Raw genomic sequence first — 26,679 nt, forward strand, 5'->3', positions numbered from 1 at the left:
ACAGCTAGGGTTTCAATCTGAGGAAGAAATAGAAGTGTGAAACTCCTTAATATATTCAGCTTTTTAATTAGCAATCACTGCTGATTTGTCAGCCATACCAACTCTGATGCACGAGCCATTGAAACACAGAAGAAAGGCACATTTTCAAAATCATTTATGCTTATATATTTACATTCCCTCCAGGCTGAAACATTGGAGAAACTACTGAAATATCTGCTTTGCCATCACAGAGCAGCAGAAAGCATGTAGGAGCTTACAAGCCAACATAGCCAACGAATTCCTGACTGTTTGGGTAAAGACAGAAATTGAATATTTATGAGTGGTAGTTAGTATCTCCAAACACCGACAAATAAACGTTAGTGTTTTTAACTGTATACGAAACAAAATCTCTGAGAGCTCAGGTAATACAATTTACATTCCAGTCAATCCCATTTTAAAGAAGCCATTAATAAATTGATAGCGTGCTTACCAGGCTCTTGTGCTGTCTTCCATCTCTGGATGGAGAAGGAGGTGGTGGAAGAGAAGTGCGAAAAGTCATCCTTTACCCGATCTTCATGGGTACCAGGGAAACCCAAGCCAGCGAGGCAGACCACAGCCTGCTCCTGGGCTTTGGTAGGCACGAGATTTTACTTCCCTCAAAATAGGATGGGCTCTACGGTGCTCCTGGTAAGCTGAGCAGCAAAGCTGGGCTCTCCAGCATTAAGCCAAAAGCCACTTCCTTCTTTCTCAGCCCTCGAAGAAATTGAGGTGCTGGAGGGAGAATGAGAGGTTATAACAGTTCTCCTCCTTTTACCCATGTTAATATGAGAACTTTAATTGCTTAATTTCACCAGTATAAAGTACCTGCAGTAGGCCTCCCTACATAGAATAAAAGGATACTTCACATCTCTTTGCAAGTACCTTTTTTCACTACTTTATACATATATGTGTTTTTATATATATAATAACTTGCTTCAACAACAGAGTGTAGCTCCCACTACCATCACTCTCTACTTAAAGTCAGTGTCAGTATGTGGATCAGCTGATAAAGGCACCAAGACAGCTTAAACTAATTACAATTTGCAGGTAGGGTGGTAATTGCATTTCTAACTGCCTAAATTAGGCATACAAATGCATGGTTGCAGTTGTGTAGAGGCTGACAGAATACTCTGTGCCAGCTGAAAATTCAGCCCTAAATAGTGGTAATGTTCTTATCTAAAAATGACTTTTGTTTGCTTAACGTCTGACAGTGTTACATCTATTTCACTAGATGTTTAATTAGTTTGTTTTCATGGTGCTCTCATTTCCATTTTAGCTTTCGTTACTGATGGGAGAGAGCAGGTTTCTGGCTCTGCACTTAAAACCGGTCCCAAGGCAAAGAACGTGGCACCAGTTTGCCTTCACCCTTCCAATGTCAGCTGCATAGAGCACTCAGCCAACATTTTAAGCTCTCAACAGCTTTTGTGTTTTTAAAGTACATTCTAGCTAGCCCCTGTTTTGTCTCTGATGGCTGCCTTTCAGAGGTTGTAAACATCCATCTCACAGCGGAGTTTTCAGTTCCTATTTTTGAAACAGCAACTATTTTTCTGCAAAATACAGGTCAAGCCGTCCTGTTGAATCTACAACAGATTCACAAACAGATGCTCTCAAGCAGCTGTAATCTCTCCACCTTTCCTCTTTGAACAAAAACCTATAAAAGATTAATCATCTTGGTCCATAAATGCTTTAATAGCTTGCCATGAGTGGATGTTTATGAATTCCAGGCATAGGTTTGTGGATGGCAGGACCGCTCAAGCCCGGACCAAGCTACGTCAGGACATTCACGTGATTCAGATCTCAACACAAGAAGAGTTCAGCTCCAACCTGTGTTCCAGACTTCCTCCGGTCTCCTGGCCAATTGCTGGCTTCTTTAATATCTCAGTGGGTTTTTTCCTAATTTTTTAAGCAAGCAAACATCATCCTTATACATCACCCTGCCGCAGTACAAGCTTTAGTCTACGTGCTCCCTCCCACCCAATAGCTATACAGGCTTCTTAAACACCATTTATAGTATAAACTTCTGAGCACTAGTTCAACTAGTAACAAAGATAGCTTGATAACACAACACATGATTTTCTCAAAATGTTGAAGGGCATACTTAAATAAACTCCATGGCAACATACATATAGCATGCCTACTCAAAGGAATTTTCTTCTTGGAGCACTGCTACCCTGAACCTCAAGATACACATAGTAACAAGGGAAGCGAGCAGACACGCTGCTAGAAAACTGCTTTCTCCTTGAAAGTTTGGATCAGAAGAGCGAGACATTCCCACCTAACACCACCCAACAGAAGACCCTTTCCTCTGACAGCTGTTCTTCAATTTCAAAACGCACCAATTTAGAACAACGGTTAAGAGTAAGGATTCTTGTAGCAATGAGCGCGAGCTCGTTGAGCTGCTTGATTTTGTACAGCCTGCAGGAAGAGAAGGTTGTGTTTTAAACAAAGATTATCTTTTGACCTTCTCTTCAGAGTTCCAGTCTTTCCGAATGAAAATAATTCTTCGGTGTGCTGAATGTGGGCTGGCTAACTCTTCAGCAGAGTGGCACGTGAATGAGAGCTAGGTTAGAAAGAAAGGCCCTTTTAACCCCAAAGTTTGTTCCTTAAAGAGTTGCAGAACAGATCCTATAGTTTTACTGATACAGAAATGTCAGCATAAAGACTTAAGAAATTATACTTAATTCAACTAATTCACTGAATTGAAGTTTAAAAAATTATTCAGGAGATTTGAACTATCTGTATCATGACTGAAGTTAGGTATTGTACAAAACCAGATGACTACTGTTACTCAACAAGGCACATCCTATAGCAGCTAGGATGAAAAATACCCCCCAAAATTATCTACTTGTTTTAATGCTACATGTGCATGTAGTGTTGGAAGGGGAGAAGGTCTCTCATTTGCAAAAATGTCTTATTTTTGCGTGTTTCTGTTACTCTGGAGCACCTCTCTAACTTAGAAAGCTCACTTCCACCTCTGATCCTGTTCTGTCATGTACTCGTTTCTTGCTGCCGTGTGACAGCTGTACAACTAATAAGCACACTCTCCCATGCCATTATCCACTCAGTCAATAGAAACACTGAGCAGACCCCCGCAGAGCCCCACTCAATATGACCACAGTGGTTACTAACAAGATTTGCTGTCCCATGGGTAAAGATGAGCCAGTTTTGTATTCGCTCACTAGTTTCCTCTCTGCTAGCCAACTTATACTGTCATGCAAGACCATGCCTTACTAAAATTGGGTCAGACGATTCCTACTTTTTTTCTCCAGTATCCAAAAGACTTGTTACATTGCTCTAGGTAATTAGACAGAACAAGCTGTCAAATCACCAAATCAGTGTTAATTATTACCTATCAGCTTGTTATTTTAACCTAAAATCTCACTGTTTCCACTTCTCTCTATCTCACTGAAAAACTTCTGCTCCTCTGACACTCAACACCCAAAATGGAGTTAAGGGTTTCAGTAACACCCCAAGATACTCAGTGACAGTGTATCCTCTCACCAATTTGGGACTGAGCATGCCTTCACTTAACTGTGCTAGAGCACATCACCTTGGAGCATAGTCAAGGAGCAGTAGACATGTAATGAATACAGTGTCTGTTTTAAATCATCTCGTTTAATGACAAGGAGACCAAACTGCCATTTTTCTCTTAGTCCTAACATAAGATTGACTTTTTTTAACAGTACACTATTTTTAATAAAAATAGGGGCAGCTCATGCTGAAATTTGACATAAAAGGTTAAGATAATAATGCATCCAGAATGCAGGAGGAGTTAAAGTCATATTGGAGGCAGGCATAGTCTTCCTCATTCTTTTCCTTCAAGAGGCAGCAAGGCTCAGCAGAACTAGTTCCTCCATGAGAAAGTTATATACGCAACACCTGAAGAGCAGCAGGACTCAGGCCTCTAAACAATCCTTTTCCAGTCATTTAGCAACAGGAGAGCTGTGCAGTAGTGGTAATGACAACATTAGGCAATACAGTAGAGGTTCAATTGGTCTTGAGTGAACTTGAGAGTGAAGCTAAATACAAGTAATTTGGAAATTAAAGACAACCAGAGGAATAACAATAGGCTGATTTTATCCTAAGTTTGCATGGAGTTTACCAGGTTGAAGATGCTCTTCCAAAAATAACAAAAAAGAAACAAAAAACTGTTATTGATTTTTTAGCATAGTATTTATTGAATAGTTTATTTCCTAGAGCCACTTTATTATGTAAGTCAGTGCATATTTAGCTCAGATGTTTATTTTGAATCGATAAGGACAAAAAACCCCACGGATACATATATCCAGGGGAAGAGAGGAGAAAGGTGAATATATAAGGGGAAAAAGTCATGTTCTGGCAGATTCAGACCTACCAAGTTGCATACTTTATTAGGAGGGGCTATATATCTAGTCAGAGTATAACTGTAAGCTGGTGCACAACACAACGCTTTTTACATGAAAGGACAAAGTAGACTCTCAAAAGCCTGTTTAGCAAAACCAGGAGCAGTGTTACTTTACACAGTTTATTTACATTGCTTGGATTGGCAAGAAGAAATATAAAAAACAGTTAAGTCTGACACGTTCAGAAGCATCACTAGTTACACATAGACATAAGACGAGACACTGGTGGTTAAAAAGAAACCAGAAGTTGAGAACTCCTGCTAATGCAGACAGACAGTTAAACCGTCCACGAAATGCAGAAATATACATATTTAGATAGTTCCTGAGATAGCATTGCATCATATTAACTGTTCAAAGGAGATGAAAGAAGTGAACACATAGTTTTGAGGGAAGACACAATACAATACATAAGAAAGCCAGGTAAAAGCCTCAGGAGTACTACACCTGAAATTTAACACACCAAAATTGGGCCCTCAAGTTATGATGTCACACCAATAATCCCATGCATTAAATAATGATTCGTTAACCAAGTATGTGGAAGGTGTGGGGGTTTGGAGGTTTGTTTAACAGCCCTGCTAAAAGGGGGTGTAATTATTTTCCTCAGACTTCCACTTCAAAGAAATTCAAAGAATTCAATTTTTGGTGGTCAAAGCTAGTCATAGTCTTTAAACTTGCTGTTCAAATAAGCCCACGTAACATACCACTGTGTTACAGCAAGGCTGCAGAAGACCATAATACCAGAAAGTCAATTCTATTTTTTTTTTTCCAAACATCTACATCTATAAAATATCTGGAATAAGCAGCTGTACAACAGGTTAACTGCCATACTTGAAAGGTCAGGTACTTCATAATGCATCTCTATTTAAGAAATCAACAATTCAAACATTAGAGTGCTCTGCCAACAGATGAAGTTAGGCAAGCATAAGAGTCATCCAGACTAGCGGTAAATTATGTGAATATCATCTTCATTTCAAAATCTGACAAACTTGTTTATTGCCTAGAGAGGACAGTTTCTATAGAAGAAAATGCCTCTGTTGTGTTGGTGAGAAAATAACTTTGTGCAAGGGAATACTGTGTCTTAAATGAAGACCAAGTCACTTATTCCACTGATTAGCTGATCTGCTTCAATACAACTAAACCCCCTTGTGATTAACTTAGTGTTATCTAACATTTTGCTAATCATTGCTAAGTGTTAATGACTACGGTACCATTAATGTCAGTAACAGGTCATTTGAACAGCCAGCTGCTTGTCAGTCACTACAATACAGCATAGTACTTTAAACCTGCTTCATATCAAGTGGGTTGTTGATCGACTTAATGTATGACTCCTTTTTTCAAAGATTGATGGAAGACTGACCAAGGAAGGAGAAGGAACACCCTGTTGGGGAAGAAAAAAAAAAGTTATTCAATCATTTATTAGCTAATGTCAATAGCACAGTAGTTATTTCTCAACCTGGATACATAGCATAAGGAATGCAATGGTACAGAAGACATTTAAGATTGGCTGCTTTTGAAATTAATGATTCAGCATTTCTAGATTTTGAACAGTAAAGTTAAACAGCACCAAGTGAGTAGAAAATACATATTTTAAAAAAAGTGGAAAAAAGATTTTTCTTTGTTACCAGCCTTGAGAGATTCAGCATGCAAGAACATGTTTGTGAAGAGTAGCTGTTAACCAAGTATTAGCATACATCTTGTATCACACTTTTTGCACTAATAATCTCCCTCCAAATTGAAGGCAAGAGACATTATCATAATCTCTTAGAGAAACAGAGCTCCCCTCGGAACCTACAGCTTTCTGGATTCTTACCAGCTTTGAGCCCCAAATTAGATGCTGAACACACGCCGCCTTGGCTACAGAAGGCAATAGGCATCGCAATGATTTGTCAAAGCTTGCTTTAGCTGCGCCTGGATGGGCACAAACTAGGCAAGAAGCTGGTTTTTCTGGTGCTAGGAGCATAGGCTGCTTCTGAGACTTAAAATTACAGTGAAACCAATGCATCAATATGCGGCACTAAAAAGTTAACCTCTCTGCATCAGCTGAGATTTTATATTCTTTCTACATTAGACCTCAAGATACTTTCACAAGCAATCTTCTGTTGCTCTTTATAGTACAGCCAAGCCTTTCAGCATATAAACAGGTCATGGTAGCTAGGCAGCTTGCTGCACCTGCACACTTTCAGAATCTTTTAAATAGGGATATTTTGAGCAGGTAAGGATATATCACTTCACTGTGAAGTCTAATGCCTGTTTATAGCACATGTACCTTTTGCAGTCATAGACAATATTTGAAAATGAAGTCCTAAACTCCTCTCATATAGCAGCTCTTATTAGATTCTAAAGTATTTCATATTGGATATTTTTTTCTATTTACACGTAGGGGAACAAAACCTTAAAACCATAGGTAAAATTAGCTGCAATCAAGTTATTAAAGTCCTCAGAACTCCAGCTAGTGACGTACACTGCCACTTGGACAACTGAACTGAAACTAGTAGTAATTCAGTTGTATAGAAATGAATTAAGAAAAAACCTCAGAAAAATTAAAGTTAAAAGGATTTGTGAAAGAATTAAGGTTGCACCTAGAACCAGAAATAGAACTAGACCACGTGTGAGTGTTGACTCCAACCCCGTGCATTAGAACAAGTCAAAGAACAATCCAACACCATTTAAAACACTTTGTGGATTCTAGGGCTTTATATAGTTGTACCATGCTGTCTTACGTTAGAGGAATCAAGATTTTTTGCTCACTTCATGCAAGATTGGCATTAACAGTCAGGCTGTGATGTACACAATTTTTCAGCACCGCACTGGTTATTATCTCCAGCATCACCACAAGTGGTAATAATAATTGGGATAGGACATGATCTGTCCAAGGCTTGACCATTTAAGCTTTCCAAGCTGGAAGAGGTTTTTTCTTCTATAGCATTTGAAAGACGAATATTTGGAGAGACAGGTCGACACAGCACAGGTCGAGGCCTGCAATTTTGAGAGCTCCAGTCAACAGAACTGGAGCAATGAACATTAACACCACATTTGACAGATCCATTTAGGCTGCACGTAGAAGATGAATGAGCAATCTACAATTAGGAAGGGGTTCAAGAGTTAGTCCAAACAAGAAAAAAAACCCGAAGCATCTAAGTTTTACTGATATTTTTTACTCTATAGTTTGTCTGCACCAGAAAATCCCCACATAAGCACAGGCCAGGATTTTATTTAAATAAAACCATACGTCTGAATAACAGCTTTGACTCTTTCAACAGACTCAGACAGGTTTCCTGCAGCTTTAGTTTCCTACTCAAGAACTGCACCAGTATCCCAGCTTGAGGGGCTAGAATTCAAACCTCTTTTCCCTTCAACCTTGCAATTCAACCAAAAAAGGCCTTATGCAAAGTTCAGTGGTGTGTGGGATAGGTTTAAACAAACAAAAAAACCAAAAAAACCAACAATAAAACCACACACACAACATCACACACAACATACGATCTACTGCCAACCTGCAGCTTACTACCCTGGAGGTCTAAGAACTCTGGGAAGAATTTGAAATAGGAAAATAGTTTTTACTACTATAAGTTCCTATCATTTTGTGGGGAAAAAAGTATTTTTATATGAGGTAGACACACACAGAGGGAAAAGTGCATGACTTGCATTTTCACAAGAAATGAGATACAGTGCTGTAGCAAAATGAAGACAGACTATTAGAATTCAAAAACAATTGGTGGAGCAATGATAATTGAAAAAAAAAAATCTCTACAGAGAAGCGGGGTATAGCCACACTGGTAGATTTTTTTTATTTTGTTTCCTCTAAAGCAAGGGAGTCCCCTGTGATACTTCCTCCCTTATTAATTCATATTTTCTCATGTGGGAGAGCAGGGCAATATCTTTATGTTGTACAATTTAATGGCCACTCAAATATATTGAATGATCTCTTTATTAAGGTACTGACATATCAGGCAGTAGTAGAAAGATACACAGGAAATCCTGTTCTTGACCTTCTGTCCTATAAACAACACACTTTAAAGCAGATCTTTACTCAGCATACAGATTTGCTCAAACACTAGAATAAAAGTGAAGATGATGAAAAAATTCCTCCAAATCTCATCTGCTTTACTAGCCTGTACCAGAAAACAGAGTTTGACCTAATGCAGCAGAAGAAAGTTGCAACAGGTAGCCAGGCATAGCAGAAGAGTTGCAATACGTAGAACAAGGTATTATTTTACCAAGTTTTCTTAAACATGTGTAAGGAGATAATTCCCTCGCCTTTTTAAAAACCTCTCAGGCTACAGCACCTGTATTTCTCTACCCTTCATTCCCAGTTTGTTTCACAGGATGTCTATCATCTCACTACTTTCACTGATATGTTCGCCACACTACTCAGGGTTGTACACCACGTTTGTAAATACATATTGTCCAAAATCAAAAGCATGAACCAACATAAGACTCTGTTGGAAGTATCTCATTCTCTCAGTAGAGGATACATATTCCATCTCTGGCAAAAGAAGGTGGGGTTTTTTTCCCCAACTTAATTGAACAAGGCAACTCCCAGTTTCTAGTACATACAGCAGATTTTTCTGCATTTGCAGCAAGTAAGCCTTCTCATTAAATAGCTCTTGCTCAGAAAATAAACACATCTATAACTGTAGTTAAAAATAATTTTTTCCACTGTGGATCTTGAAATTGTTAAAGCAAGATCAACACCAGACATTAAAACAACCATGATATTAAAAAAAAAGTTACTTATTTGGCCTGCACAGCCAAATCACTTACCGCTAATGATGACGTACTAGTCAGTCGGCTGCCTATATAACTCTCATTAGCTGAGCTGGGACTTCTTCCTTCTGTTGCACTATGCGACATTAAAGCCCTTCGAAGAGCTCTCTTTGGTGTTTTTGAGAAAGAAAATGCTCTTGTAACCTGAGGAGTTGGAAGTTTCAGCAGTTATACACTGACAAAAAAAAATCAGGCTGTAATAACTACTACAATATAGGCTACCACACAAATTTTGAACATACGTAGGACACGTATCAAATGTTAATATGACTCTATCAAAACTAGCCAAACACCCACCCAACAAGGTTATCTGACTTTTAAGGCTCCCCATCAACTCTGCTCTTCTCACTCTGTCCAAATATGAAGATAACTTGAGGGTGAGGGGAGCAGAGATGCAACGAGAAGTCAAAACAAGGTTTAGTCAACTAGGCTTCCCACATCCCTTGGGTTCAGCAAGTCAGCCCCCGCCCCCCCGCCTTTAAGTTGCTCTCTATTTAGTCTTCAGCAGCTTCCAAACTACAGCAGCCTCCACAGTTTTCCCTAAGAAACAGTATTATCATCATGAACACAGTAAGCCTGCTGCAAGGCTGCTGAGAATGGGGAATAGATTCCTCCTTGCTGCATCATTCTCTGCCACTCCTCCTCATGTGCCACAAACTTTAGCAGAACCAAACCACAGCCAACATGACAGAGCAGACAGGCAGCCTTCCCCCCCCGCCTCCCGGGTAGGTCCTCTTAGCAGAATAGGGCACAGCTCCTCAGTCCAATAGTTGAGAGCAGCTAAGCCATGCACAAACAAAGCTGTATGCAGGTAGACACCAGCATTCAGCACTTACTTCCTTACTATTTCAAAGTTTATTTTACTACCAGGACATGCACACTCTACACACATCCTACTTTTGAAGGTACTTGAAGCTTTAAAATTCCATTCCATATGCTAAGAACAGCTAAAGCTGAGGGCTGGGGGTTTTTTTTGTAATATATTTAAAAGACTCAAAATATTAAACTAAGAATAAGCTCCATAACAGACTCAGAAATGACGACATAATACTTAAGACTATACACAGATACTCCAAAACTACTCAGTCAAAACCTTAAACACTCTCCCACCTCCTTTAAGGCGCTTATACTTAAGAGTTTTAGTTCAGATTAAGTTTTTCCTGCCACTACCATAAGCGCTACAAAACACCTGAAACAGGAATACTAATGCAATTCCCCGACTAAAGTGGGTTTTACTGTAAAGCACTATCTTTGTAGTATCTTACCTTTTTTGATGTTTTCTTTATTGCCCTGGATGCTCTGCTTAAAGTACTGTCCATGTCTTTAGTATTTACTTCAACTGAATCAGGATCAGCGGTATAAATGAGATTTTCCTATAGACAAAAAAGTCTTAATAATGGTCAACAAACACAAACACCTGTCAAAATATCATTCTCTAGTTCATTAGGTGAGATTCAGAGGTTTTAAGTGCCATATTCCTCCATATTTAACTCTTAATATACAGTTAAGCAGGTATTTGCTTTCATGCCATTTCATGAGATTAACTGCTGGTGCAATCACTTAATGAAACCACTTAATCAGGAGTTTTGTATTTGGTTTGTTTGATTCGGTTTCAAGTTCAGGGTTGACCAAAGTAACAGCAGTAGTTCTGAAGTATATCTGGGAAGTTTCACAACATGTATACCCCTTTGTTTCACTGACATTTAGCACTCTTTCTGAAGTGAAATCTTGATAGCTCCAGCTGCCAAACATTAAGACTAAACCTTTCAGCTTAAGCTCAGTACATGTTTCAGAATAGCCACAAGTTTTGTTTTGGGTTTTTTTTTTTTGGGGGGGGTTCATGCCTCCTCCTTAAAAACTCTAGCACATGCAAAGCAATGTCTGGCTAGCTACTTACAAAACTTGGCAGGGAGGGACATGCATGGGAGTGGGAAGTTGCTGGGGGCGGGGGGGGGTGGGGTGGTGTTTTGGGGGTTTTGTTTTGAGAAACAGCAGTTTACCAAAAAAAAGTTGGGGAAAAAAAATCCTAAGGACAGCAGAGAGCAAGCTGTATAGTTATTCCTAGTGTCTAACAGTAGTTAAAGCCTTCACTGCCACCATGTGGCAAAGTCAACGCCAGCTCATTCTTGATGCTACAGAGTTCTTGAAAACCAGGGAAAAGGGGAAGTGTGCTCAAATTGAAGCTCAGTTTGACATTTAAATCAGCAGGAAAGTAGTATTATATAGTTGGTACAAAGCAGTAGTTACAGAAATTATAAGTAATGAGATTCAGCATAGTAGGTTACAATTTGTCAGCACATGATTCTGAAAGTCCTGGGGCAGAAGAGAATGATACTTTTATTACACAAAGATTTAATTTATATTAAAAAGCCAACATTTTTCCATTCCTTTGTGTTATATGTAACACAAGAGACTGAAGATAGGCAGATTAAAGTAAATTAACGCTTCTGACTCAGTACTTTTTCTACTCAGTATCTAAAAAGGAAGGAAAAGCACAAAGCCAAGTTTCTTATAAGTCATGATGAATGACGACAAACCAAATTAAATAAAACTAAGATGCTATTTTGATTACTTAACTACTTCTCCTGTAACAAGCATGTCTAAAAATCACAGATGACCAAATATTGTACAGTCAGTGTACAATGCAGAACATGAAACATTTCTAATTTAAACTCAAGTTGTTTCAGCTATATATACTGTACACGTTTTCAGTGAATTTGGATGACACATGCATACACTCTTACATTATTAGAACATTAGCTGAAAGTCTCTTGCCCTAAGTGGAGAGGATATACTCTTCAAATTAGTAGTTTTCTGGCTGTGGAAAACCCACACATTGAACTTCTAAAAATGTGAGGAGGCCAGTGCCTCCTTTATTTCCTTGTTTTAAGGTTGTAGGCTGCTGTCTATAGCAGGAAGATGCTTCATGTCTTTAGCATTATGGTCCCCACGCAGATAAGGTGTAGAACAAAGAATTCAACCTAACACAGAGTTAAACCAAAATATATGATTCATAACGCTGGGATTGTAAATTGAAACGTAGCTGTGAAAGAAATAAGCTGAAGGCAATTCTGTTTAGCACTGCAGTGCAGAGTTTAAGTTAATTATAATTAATTTGTGATGGGGAAAGGGCACAATTCTTGATTTTTAAGTACTTAGTAGCTTCTGTAGGAGCTAACTTCCAGGCTGTTTCCATTTCCACCTTTTAACCACTCACTTGCAGACATGCTAGCACAGATGTTTTCTGCTCTACTTCACCTCAAGCACGTCCACTATTAACAAGTTCTTTAGCTTCAAGAGAAATATTTCCAACTAGCAACAGGGTTCCAGAGTACTTACTGCATCTGCTTTACAAATAGTGTTAGCCACATGCCGACACAACATCTTCAACCAATCTTCTTTAGGAGGTTCTTCAGTTGTCATCTGGAAGCTGAGTAGCTTGTTGTTAAGTTCTGTAGGTGGCCGCACAACTAAGGCAAAAGCTTTATGGCAATCTACAGTTTATCAAAAAAGAGAAAAGGAGTTAAGACAAAGAATAATACTTCTTCATATAATTCAGGGGGGAACCTTCAGATGAGTTAACCCTCCATCTGCCAGGAGCTAGAGTTAGGGACAATATGATTTGGTGCATGGATTTTATCTTTAGTTACACAATAGCCGTTGTATCGCTTGCAAGAGCATCAGTTCTGTCCGCATCCTTCATCAAGAGGCTACAATCAGCTGTTCATGCAACAGTTGTTTATTCACCAAATAATCTGCACACTATAGTCTGCAGACTAGTCAGTCTCTACTGCATATAGTAGTAAATATCAATTTCATCCTCCAACTCCTGAAGTGTTGGACAGATCATTTCTTTATCAGAGAACAAGGAAAACAACATTTACCCTATTTTGTAGAATAGAAAAAAGCAACAGAGACATCAGTAGTATAAATGACACATTAAAATAGTCAAGTTACAATGGTTTTACTGTTTAAACTTGACAAAGATTGCTCACTTGATAGCAGAAAATTAATCCATTGCTGATAGTCCTTTATAGCAGACACAGCTGAAGCATGTTAAACACAGTTGAGAGAATGAAAAAACAACCCATGGCCAATTCAGAAAAGCAGCACTAGAAAAGCAGTCCTTTAAGAGTGTATAGAAGAGAGAGTAGCTGACCTCTCCCAAGATTTGCATACTAAAGTTCTTAGCAAATATTAAATGGTATGCTTACAAATGGCTCCCATTGCCTAAGTCCCAAAGTAAACTTTAGCGCTGCACAGTAATTTAAAGAGAATTCTTAAAAGAGAAGCCCTGAAGTACCGTTTCAAAATGCAGGTAGGCATCTTGTTTACTACCTAATCCTCTTTGCCATTTCTATATTTTATTGAGTTTCTATGTTCAGGTGCTTCAGAGAACATAGAGCAGATCAAGTATGACATGTATACCATCACCTACAGTGAAATATCAAATCTATCTTTCTAGGTATAGATCTAGAAACTAGTCTGACTAGACTTCTAAAGAAGTCACCAGCAAGGCTGGAACAGTATTGTAGCATGAGTTGTTCTGCTGTAGCAATGCATTACCTCAGTAAGACCCCTACAGGCTCCATATAGCAAAGCAGCCATAGAAATTAAGTCATTTAAATCCTTCTTTCAAGATGCTAAGTACAGCTCCTCCTGAGCATCATTATCACCAGCTAAATGAACATTTGGATTCACAGCCACAGCACTTGTCCCTGGTCAGTCTAATGTGCTGAAGTTTGGGGGGTTTGTTTTTGTTTTGTAAATCCAGAGCTGTCAAGTGTACTCCTCTGTTTAACTCATACTGCCATTTGGTTGGCTTATGCTAATGCCATCTAGTAGTTCTGCCAAATTCAGCATCCTGCAGCAATTCTGAAAAGCCAGAAGGTGTCAATGCAAGGAATTCTCAAGCTCATACAGAGCTTCAAACAGAAGCTTATACTAAAAATCGCATACCTAACACACCATACAATAAATATACATTAGCGTTCTATCCCAGAAAAACAAACCTTCATTCTTTATACTCTGAACCACAGTTTTCATTAGCTATCACAGCACTTCAAAACATACAGACCTTCTGTCTCCCTGATGTCTAGGACTTTCTTGATCTGGGAGAGAGGCATGAGAACAACATGCTTGAGAGATGCAGGTGGCCTTGTGTGGCCATGCGGACTCTTGAAAGCACCAATAACTTTATGCCGTTTCCTTGCGATCTGCAATTAAATAGAAGACAAAGGTTAAAGTTAGAAAGTCTATTGCCATTCTTTTGTTTCTCTTCTTTTACCTTCTAGTATACAGGAAGGCACCAAAAGCATTGCTACGGAAAAATACTCTAAAGAGTTTTTACTCTATTTACTCTACCACACAACTCTAAGGAACTCTCTTATCTCACTATTCACTGTCTACAGTTCAAGTGGCCCAGCAATACATGTTACTTAGCATCAATACACTCAAAGCAAAGATAAAATAATTAAAAAAATGTATCAAGAGGGGAAGTAATTTGGCATTACTGACCTCAATTCTACCCTGCATAACAAGCAAGAGCCCTTTGAAACCTAACACAAGGTAGTCTAGAGTTAAACAGAAAGGACAATGTCTATATGCATGAACCAACTTAGGCTGTGGTGCGTTATGTCCTAGAAACATCACCTGCTGTTGTTTGTGCATGCAGCCATCAAGTAGGTTTTGCAGTGGAGGTCGGTCAGTCAATTTTTACTTTACGTTAACACACAGGTGTCTTACTGTTTTTTTAAGTAAGGCATCTTTAGTTGCTTGTTATCTTGTACAAGAGATAAGCCAAGAAGCTTTATTAAAAGTGTTTTCATTTTCTTTTCCTTTCCTTCCTTTATAAGAAGTGATGAAGCTGAGTCAACTTGACTCCCAGGAAGAGTTCATCACTAGTCACAACAATAGGCTTCTGTCTAAGTGCTACTTAAGACAGCACTAATTCTGGATTATTTTAGAGTTGGTCTTCTATGAAGACACTGTTCTTTACTGCTGTAGACAGTAACATGTACTTTCATAACGTGTCCTTTGCAACCTCAGTTTCTCCACATAAGTCTGCAAAACCCAGTTAGATTACTTTTCCGTCCTAGTTCTTCTTAACGTAATATTAGTCTAGGGCATTTAGAAAGTTTTTTCACATTTTATGGTTTTTTGTAGCCTAAGCACAGACAGACCTACCCCAGAGGCCCACTACTTGCTCACATTAAATATGACTAAAATTTAGAAGGACAAACATCCTGCTGAGCCAAGGATTCCAGCACTTTTTCATCCATTGGTACTACTCAAAGTGCTATTCAGATAAACATTTATTTCTTAACATATTAAGCTGCTTTTAAATTTTTGATCAGGCTACAAGACATTAAAGGCTACATTAACACTTGCCAACCATCCAGAAGTGACTAGCTACTTGTGTTGGCTTATACAATACTGAACAGAAAAGCAACATCAGCATGTGTTGAGCTATCAGCTTTCCACGACATAGGATTCTGCTTCAAAGTTTTTAAATTTTACTTGTTTATATTCATATGTAGTGTCAAGTATTTTATGATGCAGTCCGTTAGATGTACTTCTATAGTCATCTTACCTCTAGGCAATCATTGAACAGAAAAAGTGTTACTTGCTCTCCCCTGTCACAGAGGTCATCGCCAAGTGCTACAGTTTCCAAACGCTGAACTAAACTTCGATGAGAGGACAAGAGATTGGCCTAAGCAATAGAAGTAAAAAGCTCATTAAGCATTTAATTCAAGGGCTGGATTAGTGCTTGCTTACAACTTAACATTGGAAATCTGTTTAAACCAGCACCATTGCAGAAGTACAGGAGGTTAAAATGCAAAGGGAGCAAACTAGTGCACAGTCATTTTACAGAGAAATTACTTACTGGACATCCGTCAACTTCATAGACAACGTCAAAGAACTGCTTTTGTGCCTCTGTTTTTCTTTTGTCTTCATTAATATGTCTGAAGGAAGCATAATATATTTATCTTCAATATCAAGCAATAGTAAATGAATGCACTGTATTTAAGACATACAAAAATAATGAAGCTAAACATTCAGAGATATAGTTTACAAGGCAGCACTGGAAAATACAAAAATCAACCACCCTTGCTCACTGAAGCGTCTAAATACATGTTAAACACATAGGAAACTTCAGACCTAGAACAATATTTTTGTCATGTTATCAGTAGTTGATGCACCATTCAGTTAATATCTAATTGCCCTCCCCTGCTCCGTAAGATTTTGAACTAGAGATCAACCCAATGCGGTTCTTTACAGCCTGCATTTTATCCCCACAAGTCAGGGCTGCAGCTCACCAAGAAGCAGATCCAAGAATAATTACAAATTAAAAGTTGTTGCTGTTAAAATTGGACAAACATTCACCCAATTAAAACAGGAGGTCTCATTGCTGGAGACATACGCTACACTTCAGAAGAGGTGAGACTTACAATCTAAACAGCTTCAGCCTTAAGCTAATTAACTCATGGAATGGTGCCAATAGCTAATACGGAACCAGAAGAGAAACTAATCTTCCACCAATAGTATGCCCTTTCAGTGGGTACATGCATAGAAGTAAGATTTAAAGACAAAACAGATCTCTCCCATTCTGGGGAGAATAGAACGAAATAAAAGCTAGGACAGAACAGCAGACTCGGGAGGCTCAGCTTTGTGCTGAGGCAAGGAGTCAGCAGAGGCTCAGATGGAAGTGCTGGGTCACAACGTCACAGGCTCCTTCAACAGCTCTGGCACAGAACACCAAAGCAGCAACAGTGGCCAAAGGGAGACTGAAGAACACTTACAATTATGTATGCTCACATGGAGACTGAAGTTATGGCAACAACGCACTAAGAGCGATTTAGAAGGAAAAGAGAGTTCTAAATGTATAACAGTACGTTTCATAGAATGAGCATCACTTACGTCATCACTTCCTTTAATGATTCAATAGCTCTCTCTAGAGTTACTTTATCTGGGTTCTCTTCTGCTGTATGCTTCTTAATATCTACAATTAAAAAAAAAAATCCATACATTACAAGTGCCTGAAAAGAAATATGAAAAATTCAAGTTTAAACTGTAAGTCAGATAAGACGACTGGAAAAAACCCCACAGCTATCCTGGAGTCCAAATAGAATCAAATAGCCTTGATTAAGTGGGGAAATGGGCTGAGCAGCAGTTGTCCATGCATCATCTCATTAAGAAAAAACCCACCTACAATACAAAATGAAACCCTCAAACTATTAAAAAAATCAACAAGACCACATGCTAGTTTTGTTGAAGTGCAGAGATAAGCATAGAAGTCTTTTTCTAAGTAAAGCAGAAGGTGGTGATATGTTTTTTTATTATTTTATTAACATAATTATTACAGCTAGTGGTTGATACCAGGTGGAACACATGAAGCTGTAAGTCTTGTCAATACAAATTGCTCTCTAGTTTATGCTAGCTGCATTTGAATCTCAATTATATTTGTATTTGAAGAGACAAAACTGTTGTCAGAGCAAACTTTTCCTCTACCTGTACCCTGCAGACAAATACATGAACAAGTGAAATTTAGCCAAAAGTATGCTTTCTTCAGTATTTGGTTTTGCTGACTGCCATTAAGCATAATTAACTCCCAGAATCAGACCTGGTTTATGACAAAAGCTGTTGCTAATTATGACCAAAAGCAGACATTATCTTGGTTTTAACACCTTCACAGACAAACTAAAAACCACATCACTAGATTACCATTTAGTAGTAGAGCAACACTAGGCAGCCTTTGAACAGGACGGATAAGGAGTTCAGCTAGGCTTTGGCGGCCACATTCAGGTTTAGCTTGGTTTATCTAGGGAAAAGAAAGGGGAGAATGGAAATTTTTTTTTTTCCATACACACAAAAAAACCCCACAAAAATCACAAACTAGGAGAAAAATTATGGTCCTTGAAATTAAGATTACCATAAAAGTTTGAGTTGTTTACCACAGATACTCAGTCATTAACAGATCACGTTAAAAAACATCTTATATTCAAATCTGTGCAGTATTTATCACATGATTTATGTTCTTGGAATTTTAAATTGTCTGTATTATCAACCCCTCAGTCCTTGTTTCAGATGCCAATGCTAATGTGGAGTGGGACACAGGACGACAGCCTGTTCTCTTATTCATTTCCCCATCTTTTAGTTATTAATACTTCCATATAATTCCTGGTACCTCAGAAAACATGAGCTGAAATCTGTCAGTTTGATTACTCCACTATTTGAGAGACATTTGTTAGATACAGAAGAGGAGTTAAAGCTATGCTGCACTATTAATCAACTATATACCTTTATCTGAAGAGCTCAAGAGTCTTAAGACTCATCTTCAGATAACTCTTTCTTTGAAGATCATCTTCCTGTTAGATCTCCTATTCATTAGTCACAAGAATGTTGAGAGATTCTACCTCCCTGGAACTTCACAGCTGCCGAAAGCGAGTTAAAAGCTATTTCAGAAATTCAAGTCTTTTAAACACAGGGAGGGGGACCAATAAAAAGCAGCAGCTGTAGTTATCTTTACAGAAAAGAGAAGGCATGTTTTGGGAGAAAGTAATCAGAATGCACTTCCTCCAGCCACAAATGCAGATAATCAAACTACCTTGAAAGCTTGGACCTCTTATGAAAGAATCTTATGAGGAGCTCGAGGGATTGAATTTCAAATCCTTCCTATTTCTGTCTCACCAAGAGATGTTCCCCAAGCTTCCAAAATTCCAGATTCTGCCATCTACTGCATTAAGTAGTTTACTTGATAACGGTCTCCACGTTCTACTCAGAGTTAGTTCTGCAGACACTTACCTTTAGGAAGGCATGAAACCTTGGCTTCTGTTTTTCACATCTAGTTATAGTCTCCTTGCTCATTTCAAAGAAATTCACAAATGGAGGGTATGTTTTCAACAAGTCTTTTGACTGAAAGAAACAACTGTTACAGCTCTGCTTTACATATTATATAGCATTGTACATATGTTCATGTGCCCTGAGCCATACAAAGCTGCTCAAAGGCACATTTCAATAAAAAAATAAAAAATGTGTTGTAAACCCATGCGTGTTCACAGAACAAGTTAAGACGTTTTTGCATGCCAGATGCCCAAGATTCAATGCTGCTGATTAGATGCAGACTGCTCTCAGAAACATCAAGTACACACGTGACAATCTTCGAAGCTGCTGAGCAGCTCAAGTAGAAGGCAGACTCTTGCCTAGCAAGATGCTTTTGGTGAGAATTTTGGAAATTTCAGACAGGTATTTTCTCCAGTTACTGCAATCACCTTTAAAAGACACTAAACCACCAGAAGCAATACCTTAGACCCAAAACTTTTGAATGTCAAACACTTTTTGCCTCAAAATGATCAGGTCAGCAAAAGCACAAAATACCTAGCAGACTACTTATGTTAAAATGCATTGCAGTCCCAGACCTAGCTTTCCTGTTCTGCACATTCTGTACTTGAGAAAACAAGGAGTCCTTATTCACTGTCCTAAATAAAGAACACAATAAGTTTCCACAAAACATTATTTTCCTAGTTATTTACTATTAATCAGAGGCAGCAGATAGCTAAGGTTACAGAAAGAGCCGCTTTTAATGTCTGAGTAAAAAGCATGTCTCGAACCATATCTATTTGGAGTTTTACTCCCTCGTACAAGTGGACAGACACATACGCTTAAACTTGACATGGACTACCTATACAAAGTATATCATCTAACTCAACTGGAAAGTTTAAACCAAAAATACAATGATACAAGTTAGTGTTGTTCTCAGTAGTGCTTTGCTTGTCTTTGCTAGCTCCTACAAATGGCAAGATAATAGCTCATAATAGCTCTAATGCATAAAAAAACAAACAGAAAAACTTACATATTTAAGGATGATATCACCAATACTTTTGTTTTCAGTCCAGTTAATCATAAGATCTTCCAGATCTTCCTACAATACATGAAGGGATAGGGGGGGAAAGAAAATAAGATGAGAATAAACTGCATAAAGCTGTAAGATGGGATCAGAGTGCTGCAAAACACATATAATTAGCTATGTGTTTCCATGCTAACAAAGCAGGCAATTCTAAAAGCAGTACAATTTCACATTAAGCCCCGTCAGTCTACTGAAAGTTGAAAGCAAGAGACCTCTGGCTTACCGAATATATAGTTTCGAATCAATGCAAGCAGAGCCTAGCAGTGTATCAGCACTAGGCAACTCTGCAACAAGATGACACTGCTGTATCCAACGCATTACAGAACATATCCCAAATGAATGCTAAAAAAGTATACACAGAAGACAGTTGATCCAATTCTAATTAGGAGCGCACAACTGATACAGGACCTTAAGTCCATAAGATAGGCTTGAAATACAACTAGCATAGATTTCCCTCGCTGCACCATGGTGTCAAGGAAAACGAGACCAAGCTGTTAAGCTTGATCCTTATCAAGCTGATACAGGCTTATTCACTGTCAGCTAATCACAGGGACAGGAGGGCACAGCTGAAGGTTCAGGATTCACCTTAAGTGAAAAGGATTCACCATTAATATTGGTTTGTTGCTGCCACTTCTCTTATCTATATTATACCAAAGATGAAGGAAAAACACAACCACTACATCTAAGCAACTTTGTCTGCATTGCATGCTGCAGGTGAATCCTACTTAACACGCGGACACACATGCTCTACTTTCATCTCGGTCTCAGTGGGCACATAATATCTGTCGTGATTAACTAGACTGGATCCCAATAATCGGTAAAAAACCCCAAAACCAACAAAAAACCAAACCACTTAGTTGCAGGCAGTCTGGAAGTCCTTCTATTTTCAACACCTACTGTGAAATGCAGACAGGAATAGACATATGCCATTATTTGAAGGAGATTTTATAATTTCAAATTTGAGTAAGACTTGCATTGTAGTCTACTGTGAGACCCAGAGATGGCTTCAGAAAGCGCTTGCAATCCAGATCAAAATACGTAAAATAAAGCAAGCCTCAAGAAAACAAATCTCAGAGAATTCTTATCAGGTCTTATTAGGCCTCAGTACCAGGCCAACTGCTTCAGAGGTTGAAGTGTGAGCCAGCAGTTTCTGACAATTGGTTCTAAGCCATTTAAGGAGGGATTAGTTTCTCCTATTGAATGACAGAAGTCTCCTTATATGAGCATGTCTAAAGCCCAGGAAAACACCGATTTTTTTTATTCTTTTGTTTTGTTGGGGGTTTTTTTGTTTTTTTGTTTTTTTTTTTAATTCAGTAGCTTTAGCTATCCTTCCAAGAATCCTTGCTTACTGCTTTAATAGAAACACGTGTTATAAGCAAGAGCGAGAGTCAGCCTACTATTTGATACCACTGGCCCTTATGACCAGTTTTGTCTCAGTTACAGAAAACCTCCTACAGGAAGAATTAAAATGGGAAAAAGAGAAGTCAGTTCATGAATAGCAATATTAGTTACATGCACAATACTCAGACTTCAGATATTTATAAATAAGTGTCAAATCTTAAAAACATTAGTTTGGATTTGCACATAATTCCATAGGTTGAACGGTATGTAACAGCACCAGGATGAATCTACACCTATCCAGCAGATACAACTTAAAGCATGCAGAAAAGATTCAAAGGCTGTATCAAAGCTTCCCCTGCAGGGGAGAAGTTGCAGCTTGCCTTGATTTTAATATGCACATCAAGAATATCTGGAATGCTGCCAAATATGGTCTTAATCTCTTCCTGTGCAAGGATTGGTCCTCCAAGCTGTCCTTCTTTCTCCAATGGAACCTGAAATAACTGATGAATTAGACAAAAAAGTTAATGGCCTCCCAACCACCACGCATTGTGTTAGAAATAGTTATGAAAGCAACAGTGTTTTCCTTCCAGAACATACTTTCCTGCAGTCACAGTCTTGAGATACTCCCATTTAGCAAGAATAGGTTATGGAGGAGTGATTTTAAGATACAAACACTGAGTTAGATACATCACTACAGTATAACTCCCCTTCATCTACTTTTCTACTGACATACATCTTAGCTCATTCTTTAATTAGATGATCAGCTGCAATGGAAACAAACTTTCTAGAAATTAAGCTCTTTCTGTGAGCCATTTGCTATGCTGCTCTTCTTGGAAGAATTAAAAAACCCCCCACATTTCCCCCCCCGCCCCGCCATCTCTCTTTATTCACCAATATCTGAAAAATCTGAGTCATGAAGATTCTGTTTTCCTGAAGCTTGGAATTTCCATACAAACTGCAATTCCTCTGCAGATCCCAAACTAGAAATTGTATTTTCCAGCCTTTATTATTAACAGATACTAAACATCTTTATATGTTAGTAAAATTACATGAGACTGTTTACATTGTCATCTTTTTATGAACCTTTGATGCACCCAAGCCCTCAAAAGCTTGCAGATCACAAGCTGAAAATAATCATAACGTAAACGCTAGATGTCTTATTACAATTGACCTGTACTTGCTTTAAAACCAGCTTACCTGAATGATTGTTGTTAGAATATCAACGTAGTTACTTTCTGTCTGATACAATTCCTTTGCAACCTGCCACCTTGCAGACTGCTTTAGTGGAAGCGGCGTTGAGTTTTTGGAAGGTCTTGCACAGGATTTTGGTGTTTCTAATGAAGAGACATTCCCAAAAGAAAATAGAGCTTTATTACAATAGAGTCTCTAAAAAAAGAAGCTCACCCTCAAAGACAGAAAAAAAGCCTTCAGAGTTAAGGGAAGACAGCTTTTTTTTTTTTTTCTTTTAAAATGCTGTTCTGTGGGTTATTCTATAATTATCAGAGCTCTTCACAGAAAATGGTTTTCTTTATAACAGCTTAATTATAGAACAACAGTAATATATTATTCCTCAAAATCAGTCTGAAACTAATAAGCCATTTATGGGCAGGTCAGTGACTTAACACTAATATTTTTAGTAGGAAGTGAGGATTAGGTGCTGAACATGTTTTATACATACACTATGTACAAAAGTACTTTCCTACTTTCACTTTGCCACATAAACAATTATCTCTCAGCTGCCTACCATCCTTGCATTAGGTATGTAGCTCAAAACCATTTATTAAAATCAGTCCTCACATGCAAGACTTACATTTCATCCTATTAGGAGGGGGGAAAGACCCAAGAAAGTAATTTCTCTTAAAGCTAAAGCCAAGGTGGACATGGAACAGTCCATTAGTTTTAAATACTTGTTCATGTATTGGACCTCAGAGACCTGTACTCACTCATTCTGATGTCAAAATTCATTGCTGTCACAGTTACTATGAAGAAAATACCTTACATGTTGTTTTCAAAATAACACTTTTTCTGGAACTGTCTGCTGATGTTGGATTAGAAGAAACTTCTGTACCAGGGGTTTACAGACCGCTAGCATCATCTAAGAAAGCTGGTCTTTGAGAGTAACCTGATCTTTCCTGTATTCCTTCTGAATTATCACTAACAGGTTGTGCCTCACTGAGATTACTTGTTTGACTTGTATACAGGGGCTTTTTAAAAGCAGTAATAACTCCAGATACCTCCTCTGTATGATGGAACTGGGGCTTTAAACACAAAAAAAGCCATCGGGTATTAGCTTTAGACTAATCCACAATTTTGCAGTTTCCTCTCTTCCACGAGAGCCATGTGCAGAGACATTAAAAGCTCTTTGCCAACTAACCAGTCAAAACCAGTTGGTGATTTATACCCTTGTGAAGTTTTAGACATGATAGTTTGCTGTCACAAACTGTGTTACCTCAGCAGAACTTTTCAAAGATCTAGGAGGAAGAGCAGGCTTTGCAGGAATTTTCCCTTTAACTCCTTTAGAAAAAAATCTTTGTCCTCCTTTTTCCAAGTATCCTATTGGAGAGGCTTTTAGATGACTTACTGTTAACTATGTTGCTTATTTGAAGCATTTTGGAGTAACACTGTACTTCATATTTATCAACTCTATATCTTTTCCCTGTTTTCCTGTGGGTATGAACATGCTTACTGTGATGACAAGAGGCAGCCTGGCCTCTCTCTGTGTCTGAACTCTTCACTCCAATTCTGCTTTCCACATGCTTCAAAAAGGAGAAAGCCTGGAATTACTTAGGAGATCTGTAGCAAAACCTGTAAGGCTTCCCTACCACTACCATTACCACTTGTACAGAGAGAGCTCTTAAACATTGCAAGTGCGCCTGAATGACAGTTTTTAGCTCTACCTCCGTTGGCAGTGCCCGACTCTGGAGTGTTGGAAATATCCAGCAAGGACCCAATCGAAAGTGAATGTTCAGCCGATGGGCGCTTACGAGGAGGAAAGGGCGACATGTCTGTTTCTCTAGTCAGCTGTGCGAGAGTCTCTTTTAGTCGGCGTCTTTTACGATTGCTGTTTGGAGTATTCAGAGAAAGTAGCGACACAGACTTCTTGAGGCCAGGACTCTCTGACTGTAGTAAAAGAAAGTTTAGTTCAGTGTTTTTACCCGCTGTGACCAGCTCAAGTCAGTACAAAGGTAAGTTAATGGTAGAGATCAGCACACAACACAACTCTTCTTAGGGAAGCCAAGGGAAAATGGCTGAAGTCTTTTTTTTTTTTTTTAACTGGAAACAACACTAGTATTTTGTTTGACTAAAAATAAACTCAACCTTTGACAAGCAGAAACAAGCTTTTTCCAAATTAGTATTCTATGTATGAAATTTATAATGGATTATCTGGAACTTAAATGCTGCTTTAAAATATTTCATCTCTGGCCCTACACATGCTATCACGCATGCTACTTTTACCACCAAATACATGTGAGAGAGGTCAACATACCTTCTCAAATAAATACATGGACTCTCCAGCTCTGGCATCCATCTGAATGCTTCCCCAGAACCACTAAAGGAAAAAAGAAAACACACATTAAGAACACATTATAGGGCTTCACCCAAAGTTGAAAATATTCAAAATAATATATATAATAGTAAGACAGCATACTAAATGCAAAATGTGGCTTATTCTGAAGAGAAAAAAAAATCTCACATACCAAGTACTACACAGCAATATTATTTCAAGAATTTGTCAATACTAACCTCTTGCTTTACAACATAAAGTTTTTTTAAAGGCTCAAATGGAAGATCTTTTACTGTACTTTCTTCAACCACTAAGTGCGTACACCTTTCATCACCAACTGGTAAATAATGTCCTCCTAGATAAAAAAGGTAAATTAGCAAGACTGAAGAATATTATTGTTAGAAATTAGTAGTTCACTTGATAGTTCTGTGGCACTTATTAATGGGACAAGGGCCAAAGAGAGATGAACTCTTCAGTGAGCCAATCATTTGTTGGGCTTACGTAGCACCCTAGATATTATCAGCAGTGGACAGTTCTTAGGAAATAGCACATAGCATGCAGTAGTAAAGTAGACCTTGAAAAGTCAAGAATACACAGAGTTCAGAGAGCACTTAAACTTGCCTGGCAATAAATGCAATATTCTGGAAAGCTTTTCTTGTTTCTTGGAAGAGCAAACCAGGAATACTCACCCTAAAGACATCCACAAGCTAGAACCTGTGCATGTCACAATCTTAAGTAGCTTTAGGTAAACAGGTCGGGGGGAAGAAGCAAACCCAGCCAACTTTAATCTCTTGAGAAAGCCTTGCCAATACAAGCTTGCTCCGTTCCCATAGTTTCTATAGTTCTGTTACATGCAACTCTAGCAATACACTGCTGGAGACTTGTAAGTTATCTGTTACATCATTACTGTCAATGTGATTATTAATATTGTACTACACTTGAAAAATGGAATGCTTCCAATCAAGTGTTTTGCCAGTGATGATTCATATCAAAGTCGTAAACATTGTAGGTGCTTTCTGTGAATTATGTAGAGTTACATACTACAAAGCTGATTATGAAACTGAAGCAGAATATACATATTATGTAGCAAGTGTTCCAGGATATCTTCAAGCATCCTATAATTACTTCTTTTTAAATTGTCTAGTTTCAATCAGCCTAGGAATTTTGAAGTCTTCAGCAGCTACCAGAACTTACGCATACACCAACATCTAAAAAATCAATTTATAGCTCTCCAAGTTGCAGTCTTCATTCATGCTTCAGGATTCATGATCCAGCATTTCAGCTTCAGTGAAGTATTTATCAGCTATAAACCCCATTCTTTCCACAGGTCAACTTTCATAGACAATAACCTTGCATTTCTGTCATTTCTTCCATGTTAGCTCTCTCATCATCAGAGAATCCAAGGAAACTTAACATGCAATCCTGGAAGGGAGGAACCTTGAACTGATTTCTAAAGTCGTCATCAGCTGCACAGAAATCACTGGGGGGAAAAAAGGGGGGAAAAAGATGGACAAAAAGGTCACTAAATCAGTGCTACATCACTATTTAAACAGAAGCTCACAACACTACAGGTGAACAGGATGCAAGGTTAAGGTGGAAGGAAAACAAACACCTACATTTCATTCCTTTTCTCCCAAGCCTTATAAATCCACTCAGCTTTCATGATAGGAGTACCAAGACTTACAGCAATCTACAAAACAGGAAAAACACAAGTTGTACCAAGTATTTCCATTTAAGTCTTTCCCATGCCAAGAAAAAAT

At 38.3% G+C, this 26,679-nt stretch overlaps 1 protein-coding gene across 6 annotated transcripts in view; it reads right to left on the bottom strand.

The window, feature by feature from the left end:
- Positions 1–4,196: 4,196 nt before the first annotated feature.
- ECT2 (epithelial cell transforming 2) overlaps positions 4,197–26,679 on the bottom strand; it is a 31,347-nt gene continuing 8,864 nt past the window's right edge. For 4 of the 6 annotated variants that reach the window (XM_054835989.1, XM_054835992.1, XM_054835988.1 and 1 more), the window contains 18 exons: positions 26,536–26,609; positions 26,269–26,399; positions 25,159–25,274; positions 24,902–24,964; positions 24,312–24,534; positions 22,612–22,748; positions 21,795–21,914; positions 20,020–20,088; positions 18,972–19,082; positions 17,892–17,988; positions 17,088–17,169; positions 16,054–16,132; positions 15,760–15,879; positions 14,245–14,383; positions 12,507–12,661; positions 10,433–10,540; positions 9,165–9,311; positions 4,197–5,778 (listed from right to left, as the gene is read on the bottom strand). In XM_054835989.1, the coding sequence (XP_054691964.1) occupies positions 5,689–5,778; positions 9,165–9,311; positions 10,433–10,540; positions 12,507–12,661; positions 14,245–14,383; positions 15,760–15,879; positions 16,054–16,132; positions 17,088–17,169; positions 17,892–17,988; positions 18,972–19,082; positions 20,020–20,088; positions 21,795–21,914; positions 22,612–22,748; positions 24,312–24,534; positions 24,902–24,964; positions 25,159–25,274; positions 26,269–26,399; positions 26,536–26,609 (2,061 nt within the window). In that variant the 3' untranslated portion in view covers positions 4,197–5,688. The remainder of the gene's footprint in view (positions 5,779–9,164; positions 9,312–10,432; positions 10,541–12,506; positions 12,662–14,244; positions 14,384–15,759; positions 15,880–16,053; positions 16,133–17,087; positions 17,170–17,891; positions 17,989–18,971; positions 19,083–20,019; positions 20,089–21,794; positions 21,915–22,611; positions 22,749–24,311; positions 24,535–24,901; positions 24,965–25,158; positions 25,275–26,268; positions 26,400–26,535; positions 26,610–26,679) is intronic. The other 2 variants (XM_054835993.1, XM_054835991.1) reach the window with 1 other exon arrangement.

Source organism: Grus americana, chromosome 9, assembly GCF_028858705.1.
Source record: "Grus americana isolate bGruAme1 chromosome 9, bGruAme1.mat, whole genome shotgun sequence".
Classification (NCBI taxonomy): Eukaryota; Metazoa; Chordata; class Aves; order Gruiformes; family Gruidae; genus Grus; species Grus americana.